This window comes from Glycine soja, chromosome 19 (genome assembly GCF_004193775.1).
Source record: "Glycine soja cultivar W05 chromosome 19, ASM419377v2, whole genome shotgun sequence".
NCBI lineage: Eukaryota > Viridiplantae > Streptophyta > Magnoliopsida > Fabales > Fabaceae > Glycine > Glycine soja.
This window is the reverse complement of record NC_041020.1, coordinates 49,895,546-49,904,883: the sequence shown is the minus strand read 5'-3', so window position 1 is coordinate 49,904,883 and position 9,338 is coordinate 49,895,546. Positions and strand designations below refer to the sequence as shown.

The window sequence follows — 9,338 nt, the reverse complement described above, 5'->3', positions numbered from 1 at the left end:
TAATAATAGAGAATATAAATATAAAATCTTATTAGGATAGTAAAATAATAAAAGAAATGGGCACCAAGTGAAACTTCTTCTGTGCTGTGGTGTGTTCAGTCCCCAGCCACAGGGAGGGGAGAATGTGTGTTATACGTACACAATATAATAAATGAAGATGTTTTTTATTCCTCACTACTCTTTCATCAGGGTTCGATGCCATGTCACGTGCTGTCATATGCTTCCATCTTAAACTATACTATTGTAGCTATGAGTGAAAAACTGGGCTGCTAAGGCATTAGTCATTAAATTAACATAAATCCAATTCATTTATAAATACACAAATAGATATGTATTTATTTGTAAATTTCAACAAATCACAATTATGTGTATTTCAAATTAAATAAATAATAAATACAGTATCTTTTACCTTTTGTACAAAATTTATTTTTAAAGGAGTTTTATCCTTTAAATTAATCACAGCACGACAGCAATATTTAAGGAATGTTTGAAATAATATCCAAGAAATTCTAGTAAAAAGTGAATAAATAAATAGACAAACCGATCAATATCTATGTGACAGACCAAAATCCTCCTAAGCCCTAACCACACTCGGGTTTGCTTAGAAGGAACGTTTTTGCAATTGTCATTGTCGTTTTCTTACCAAGTATTGGTCAAATTTTCAATGTTGTTGTTCAAATTAACAAACTTTCAAATTTTGGGCTTTGTTTTACAAATGACGAAGATTATATGATACACATGTTAATTCACTGAGAAAAGAAAAATATGATACATATGTTAATGACCTATGCATAAAACACGAGATTCTGTGGGTATCGTATTCTGTCGTAATCTTTTTTCTTTATTTTGTCGTAGAATGCCTGATCGCGTCTAGAATTGCTTTATATCAATGATTTCATTAATTCTAGCTTTATTCTCGTAGCTTTTTCCCTTTCTTATTAGAGACGGTCCCACGTAAGAACCTTAAGACTCCTTAATAAATTTAAATGAAGACAGTATCTTTAAAAAGAGATAATTCATAGTTTCGGGTTTAAGCTACGAATTTGGCAAGTTCACGTATAGGTCCACATGTCAAAACACTTGGAAATTCAAATAGCATAAGACACTGAAAATCTTCTTAGGTCCACGTATATTATATTACTATCTGAACAAGGATCAGAATTACTAATCAAATACCAATCCCGATGCCTCCAAGTCAAATTAAGATTGTAGTTTCGGAGTAGTATTTGTTTTAGCTTTGTAAGAGTTAGTTACGCTGATTGAAAAAAAGAAAGAAAGAAGGAATTTTCGTAATAGGATGAAGCAGTAGTTAACATTAAAGGCTTACATTTAGCTGTTGTGGGGACCAAATGCTTCATCAACGATCCCATCATGGTCCACATTTTAGGTTTTTTTTTTTCTTCGTGTTCAGCGATAATATTTTATATAGAACGATACTATAACCTCTCAATTTAATATTAGGGTGAACAAGAGTATTTCTTTGACATAAATATTGTTGTAACGTAAACAGAAGAAAGTTCAAGAGCACCACAAAATTGCTCATAAATATTATGTTTGAGTCTCACTATCCTCTGATGTGCCGTGCACTGCAAAAAATCAAAGCGAAACCTGAAAGTTCAAGGCCAGCTCATAGCCTCATACTCTACAGCCATACATTATTAATTCATTGTATTTGAAAAAAGAAAAAAAAGAATGCAGGCAAGAGGCATCCTGATATTAATTTTATTCGACCCATTTATTGTGTTCTTCACTTCTTCTATCTATCTCTATCTGACTATCTGGTTGGATTACACCAGCAACCCTTTTGATTTTATTTTTTTCCTTTTCATTGTCAGTTGGAAGGATTTGGTATGCTTCACTGTACGAAAAATAAGTCATCTCATTGTGCTTTTCGTTTCATTTTTTTTCTCTTTTTCAACAATTCGACAAAAAAAAAAATCAAACATGTACATAAGTATACAATAAAAATTATTTTTTTGCTTTATATATAAAAAACTAACACAAAAAATCGTTATTGTTGCGTTAATTTTTAATTTAACGCAACAAAAACACATTTCTATTTTTGTTTGTTATTTAAAAAAAATAGAAGCTTGTTTCTTTAAAGTATATATATAAAAGTGTGGAATAAGAAGAGTGAGAATAAGATGGGCCTATACAATTCTCCATACCAGTGGGACTCCACTCATAATTAATCCTCTTGAAATTTGCACTCTGCACCCACGAGTCATTCGCTATGTGTCAACTCAAATTTGTATCCTAATAGTTTTCATTTTTCCGCTGTTTTCTCTTGGGCAAAAAAATTACATACAATCAATCGATTACTTTACAGGACCACTAACCAGGAATATTGTGAACATTGGACAAAAGGAGAGATCTAGGTGATCCTGCTAATCATCAACAGTTACGAACTCATAAAATGTCAATTGGTCTGACAAGTGTAACTGAAAAAAGGTGGACAAAACGGAATGGGACGATAAGTAAAGAACCAAGGCCATGACAACTGAACTTTGTTTCTCTCAGTTATCTTCATCATTACATAAAAAATTAACAACTCTGATAAATTTGAGTTTGTGAACCAGTAAATTTACTTCAAAATTCATGCATCGCCTTTTGAACTGAAATACTAACTAGTCCGCGGTATGACGTTTCCACCAACGTCAAGTAATAGGCATGGTTATTTTGTAAACTGCCCCACCCCACCACAGGGTCAAATATTCTAGAATGTAGGAATCATACAAAATTATAAATCAAATGGGAGATGAATGACCTGGCACAGGCACAATTAAACTATGTGACACAATCAAGTCATAATTCTTGTTTTAGATTTTTTTTTTTCACTTCTTAACAATAAGATACAAAAAGTAAAAAAAAGTTACATATATTATTTACCTATTTTCTTAATAATAAGATTCAAAAGTAAAAAATTACATATTTTATTTACATCAAGTCAAAATGCGAGCACACAAGGTAGAAGAATCCACAGTAATCTTGCTCCAGATCAAAAAAAAAAAAAAACATTTCCATGATTCACTTAGAAATGCGTAACTAAAACAAACTGATCAAGGAATAAAATCAAATTTTTACACGTCAAATTCTACACTAGATGCAAGACTTTCCGCATAATTACTTTTAACTTTTCCTAAGACTACCTGATATCAATCATCGAACTTCAAATGCAGTTTTTTTAACCTATAGGCATATAAAAAAATTACACATTAAATATATAGTATAAAATCAAGCCATGCACAAAATCACTTGAACTTAGTCATACAATGGAAGAATTTCAAGTAATCTTGCAAATATTTCCAGCTTGTTCCATTATCAGGGGTCCCAAATTATGTTTCTGAATCAGAAGGATGGAACAAAATTCACCTTCTCCAACCTGTCGCAGAGGCTTTCTTTCCACATTTTGCTTATGTAGCTGCTCTAGGTGCTTTCATGCCGAATCCATGCTTAACTTTCTCCACTCTGTTAAATTGTCAAAAAAGCATGGCTTGAATCGAAAAATATCCCAACTGAATGCTCTCAAAGATTAATAAAATATAACGCAATATCAACACTTGTATAAGAAGTCAAATACTGGAATCATATTGAAAATATTGAAAGCTAGAGTAAACACCATCATCTGGAATTAGGCTTATGTAATGTACGGAGAAAGAAAGAACAATCAATTAGGTGGAAAAGATAGATAAAACTCCTTGATCCTAAGCTGGTCATGTGTCATGTGCAAGCACAAGATATATCTTGTGATAATACTAGATTCAATTGAAATGCCATAAAATTTAATAGATGGTCATGTGCAAGCACAAGATAACGATATACAATACATGATGGAATAAAGAAATGTCTGATAAAACATCAGAAATATATCAAGACTATCCCCCTAGATCACTAATACCAAAAATTACCCAACTTTTCAACTCCTGTATTTTCGTCACTCTCACTAAAAATCTTTGACAAATAAAATAGGGAACACACACACAAAAAAAAACCTTAAGTATATTCTCTCTCTTCCAGTCTTCCATAGCACAACAATTCACAAACTAGTAGCTGCAGCCTGCTACAAAACTGTGCATCCCATCTCTTGATAAATCTATAATGATATGCAAGATGTTGATTGTTTTCCTTCTAACATAAGAAACCTCTATACCAATTCAAAATATTACAAAGATTCCACATGTATCTTGGAAACCTCCTGGCTCCCATCCAATCTATGGCCCAAGATGAGAAAGGCAACTGTTAAAATGTAGATTGCTAGTAAAAGGGAATGAACACGGCTTTTAGTAAAGTAGCAATAACTATTTGGTAAAACACTATCATCGCCAAGTATATAATAGGAACAACAGTAGTACATTAAAACAAAAAAGGTAGAAATTTATTGGAGAATAGAAACAGAATAGCACTTACGTTGGTGCAAGTTTGCCAAGGCTGTCCAGCTCTTCACCTGTGTCTTCATCCAGGACTCTCCCAGAAATATCAATGATATAAGATCGATCTCTATCTGAGGGGAGTCCTCTCCCAGCTAGCAAATCTAAGTCTTTTTGGTGAAGTTCCCTACCATTTACAAAAACACCAGTATTTCCACCAGAACATTTGTCTGGCAAGGGATGATTGAACTCTTCTATAAATGGCTGCAGGAGAAATCCCCTTGCTTAGTTAACATGATTGGGCTATGTCTATAAGCATTCAACCAACAGATTGGGATAGAATGGTATAACTTACAGGAATTATTCCAAGACAAGGCCCTCCCATGACACCCCAAAATCCAGCCCGAAAATCATACCTGTACAAGGGGAAATCTGTTAGTGCACTATATAAGCAATCAGCAGAAAATTTATAATTTGTTCAAAATTGCAATATAACACATCGAGAAATATTAATTCTGCAAAGGGAATCTAAGCATGAAAGTCAACTTTATTTTGTCAGTGAACACATACTACAGACAATTGCAATTTAACTGAATCCACTAACTACAACACGAATTTATTGAAGCTCTCTGATATATCTCAATCTAACATAGCATCAGGTATAGATGGTACGGAAGATAACAGCTGACCATAAACTCATAAAGCATACTAACCAATAATTTCCAGGTTGGATTGTTCCCGCTAGCTTTTCAGCCTTCTTGACAACACGATCTGACAAGGGCTGCCCATTTACCGTAACACTGATTTTGCTACGATCATCTGTATGATTAGACCAGGAGAAATCTCGGAAGCTTTTCTTGATAATATTTGCAAAAAATGATTCGCCACCTCTGGTGGATCTAGGATGATAATGTTCTCGGCTAGCATCTGCAGAATCCTGGGAGACCCCATTGTTTGAATAATCATGGACATCCATCTCAGTTGCAAGTGCTGTCTCTTTCAAAGAATTTTGACGCGATGACATCTTGTCCACTTTTGTCTTGTCTTGCTCTGAGCGACTACTTTGGTTTCCTTTTCCAAAACGATTTACTGCATGGTTATTATTGGAGTAATCAAAATACTCCTGCAGAGGTGAACCAGCAGGAGGAGATAGAGAGTCTGTAGTTGGCCGATGAATGGACTTAGTGGCTTCCCTTGGAGCGATCATTGTTTCTGGACTATTTTCATCTTCAGATGTACTAAGTGATGAAGAATGAAAACTCGGAATCTCCCGGGACTTGTTAGAATTCAAAGCAACCAGAGAAAAAGGTTCCCTGTCTACTGAATGAAAATCATAACCAGAATAATCATCAGATGAAAAGTTAGCACCAGTCCTATTCACATGACCTCGGGAATGTGACATGTGGCTACTCACAACCTCATTAGAGCTACTATCACCTCTTGAAGAAGCTCCCTTTGTTTCTAAATTAGGAGAAATAACCAGCTTCTTGTTGATGACAGCAAAGCTGATTTCTGTAGAACAAGCCCCGCATTGCACCTTTTGCTGATGATTTTTCACCAGAACCAATGGTTTTTTAGGCAGTAGCAGCAACTCAAAGCAATTATGGCATGAGATGAAGGGCGAACCACCGGCTACAGGATAGCAACGCTGGCTACTACTAGCTAACATTACTTTGCGAGGACGGCTTCGAACAAAACCACCCATCTCAGAGTTGACATCACTAGCCCATCTTGCGTGTAATTGTTTTTCATGATAGGTCATAGGAGGAATGGCAGTTCTAGAATTATGAACATGTGGACCAAATGACCCTGGGATCTCATGATGGTATAACATAGGATCATTTGGGATATCGGGGAATCTGCTGTTAATGAATGAAGCAGGTGGTGCTGGCACCGAACCTCTTCGTTTGTTATCATAGCAATGGAAACAAGAGCAAGTAGGTGGGTGAAGCATTGCATTATGAGAGTATAGTTCATATGAATCTGGATTAGTATCAGCATACCGTCCGGGATAGTAGGGATGCAATGGTTGTTGTGGGAACTGGTGTGGACCTCTCCTCAGCATTCGGGATGCAAAAGGATCCCCGTAACGATTTGGATTATGCGTTGAAGGAGGGAAGTTGGGCATAGCCATGTCATGACCACTTGCATAAGAATATGGATCATGATGATAATTGAAATGATTGGAACCTGCCACATGCTTATTATCAGTGCCAAAAAATTGCCTAGAAGTTCTGTTCAACCCTGATGATCCATCTGAAAACCAAGGATCAGAGCCACCATAAGGATGATGATCTGGAGGAAGCATCCTTTCATCAGGAAGAATCTTTTCTTTTGGGTTGTGAACAATTTCAGAAGACTTACTGATGTGAACCTTTAACTCATCCAGCTTCCTGAGAAGCTCAGCTCGATCCTGCTCAAGGTGCTGAACCATGTCCGCACCATCTGATTCTTTATGACTCCTCCACGATTCCATATAGTTACTAGAAAAACTAGAGAAGCCATTTGAAGGTCCCTCGTCAGGATATTTTGAAGTTGAAAATCTCACATTTTCCATATCAGCTCGTGGCTTTCTCCAAAATCCATCCATCTCACTTCTCTCTCCATTCTGCCAATTAGAAATTCTCCCAGAGAATTTGGACCCATTCTCACGACCAATTTGAGACTTGGGTGGTTCCTCCTGTTCTCTTCCAATGGTTTTACCCAGTTCATCTTTATTCCCACTGACATCAACATGATCGTCAAATACCCCTTTCTCACCAACATCCGCTGATTGATTCTGAAACCTCTCGTCCATGTTATCTACTTTATACACATCCCTTTGATTATCATCCCTAGAGGGACCACTACTGGACTTAGCATCAACATCCGAAGCATCACTGCGATCAACTAAGCCTTTCTCCAAAGAACTTTCTGATTTACCAGAATCTCCCCCAAGTCCAACCTTTCCCTCATCCGACAAGCTACCACTCACATAACCTTTATGCTTCGCTGCAAATTAAAAGCAAAATGGCAACTAAAATTAGAAACTAAAAACACTTTACCACCCATTTCCAAAAACAAATCCCACAAAATATAAGATCATTAAGAAGCAAATAAAAATCAATTAAATGTACGAGATCGTTTCCTAACAATGAAGTCAAAAATGGAAATGCCAATTGCAACCGTAATTTTGTCTAATAAAAATGCTATAAATTGCGAAAGCTCGTTAAAAACAAAACCAATGTGACAAGAAAAAGAGAAGGAAAGAAAAGAGGGTACCTCGAAGAACGGCACCACAGCCACCACATTGATAGACAGAGTAATCAGCGAGTTCGGGAAGAAGATTTTGACACTTCGGGCAACGCACCAATCGCACCTTGTTGGCCGAGTCCGACATGAAGAAACGTTCGTTGAAGGGAAAAGAAAGGGACTAGTGAGCAAACACCATCAACAAGAGCAGAGAAGAAGAAACGTTGAAGCACATGAGAAACGAAACGAAATGAGAAGAAAGAAGCTTAAAAAAGAAGAGGATGTTTGTTTCTCCCTAAAGTGAATGCTTGGCTTCTTGGAAACAACAACAGCAACGTTAGAAAGGGAAGGGTCGAAGGTGGTGATGTCGTTAAACAACAACGCTTTCATTCACAAAGTGAAAGCAATACACATGCTCAGAGAGAGAGAGAGAGAGGAGAAAGAGACTCTTTTCTCGCTTTCTCTTTTGCAGCTGCTGCTTCTTCTTTTGGGTTTTCTTAGCGTTTTTCTAAGAATCCAAACACCAAAGACAAGGGAGAAAAAAAAGGAGAAGGGGGTAATTAATTAAGAATAACAGCGGGGACAAATTTTCCTCTGGGGAATCTTAGAATCTGGGGAGGTTAAATTAAACTCTGAAAGCTGCAATATTTCTAATGCAAAATTACTGAAGGATCCCGAATTAACGAGTGTTTGTTGGGCTTGAAAGAGTACGAGAAAAACACATAGGATCATTTTCCAAGGTTGTAGCGTACTGGTCCTATGGCAACCAAATAATTGGGTCCAAAAACCGAAAGTGAAACGACGTCGTTGGGAGGAGTCCCCTTTACGTTATTTTGGCTACATGCGTAATTTGTGAATTGGGAATGGACCGTAGTTGCTTGGAAGTAGTGGAACTGTGTCTGTGAAAGAGAGAGTCTTCTTCTCTTCTCTCATCAGGAATCAGTTCTCAATAGGCGCCTTTACTTTCCATTGGATTGGAAATGCACATTTTATTTACTAATACTAATGCCACTCAAATCAAACTTTACTCTTCTATTTCATTAATGTTGCTACAATTATGCGCCATGTTATAATAAAGTCACCATAACATAATTACATAATGCATTGTTGGGTTGGGTTGGCTTGTTTCCTTGTTAAACACTTCTTATTGGTATGCGTTGCTTTCTTCCTTTTGAATTTTGATGCGGTAGAGCTTTGCTTTTTTTTCTTTTTTTCTTTTAAATGTGTTTTATGCAATTAGTGTAAATTGTTTTGGGTTAAATATTTCAAATTTAAAATCAATAATTTTGTTCGTATTATTATATGAAGTTAGCTACTTGTGCGTCTAATAAAATGTCATTTAGCTATTTCAGGTAACACCCAACAATGCCTATGTGGCATGTGAACATGTGAATCCCAAAATAGAATCTCTTTTAATAAAGTAATTCTATTTATTTTTTAGAAGATGTATATTAACAAATTACAATTATAATTAATCTTAAAATGCATCCCAATATAACTTATTAATATATTTCTTCTAAAAATAAGTAAATGTACTTTAGTAGTTATTAATGGGATTTGTTAAAATATACTCACTTATTTTTTAAAAAAAAAATATACGTTAGCAAATTATAATTATAATTGTTCTAAAAATACACCATGATACACGTTGCTAACATATTCCTTCTGGAAAACAAATGGGTATATATTGGTAAACCATATATATCTATTTTTTTTTCATTCATTTTTCAATACAATAAT

General features: G+C 35.6%; 1 protein-coding gene across 1 annotated transcript; it reads right to left on the bottom strand.

The window, feature by feature from the left end:
* Nucleotides 1–2,917: 2,917 nt before the first annotated feature.
* Nucleotides 2,918–8,482, bottom strand: LOC114400701 (protein ENHANCED DISEASE RESISTANCE 4-like). The gene is made up of 5 exons (XM_028363292.1): nt 7,629–8,482; nt 5,081–7,358; nt 4,723–4,783; nt 4,408–4,631; nt 2,918–3,468 (listed from the first exon to the last, which is right to left on the bottom strand). Exons 1-5 carry the CDS (start codon nt 7,744–7,746, stop codon nt 3,414–3,416), a joined length of 2,736 nt encoding a protein of 911 aa, XP_028219093.1. The 5' UTR covers nt 7,747–8,482; the 3' UTR covers nt 2,918–3,413.
* Nucleotides 8,483–9,338: the final 856 nt, after the last annotated feature.

Coding starts and splice junctions, on each gene's coding strand:
- LOC114400701 (XM_028363292.1), bottom strand. CDS start 7,746: ATGTCGGACTCGGCCAACAAGGTGCGATTGGTGCGTTGCCCGAAGTGT. Junction 4,632..4,722: donor CTTGTCTTGGAATAATTCCT/GTAAGTTATACC, acceptor TTTCTCCTGCAG/CCATTTATAGAAGAGTTCAA. Junction 3,469..4,407: donor CTTGGCAAACTTGCACCAAC/GTAAGTGCTATT, acceptor ACAATTTAACAG/AGTGGAGAAAGTTAAGCATG.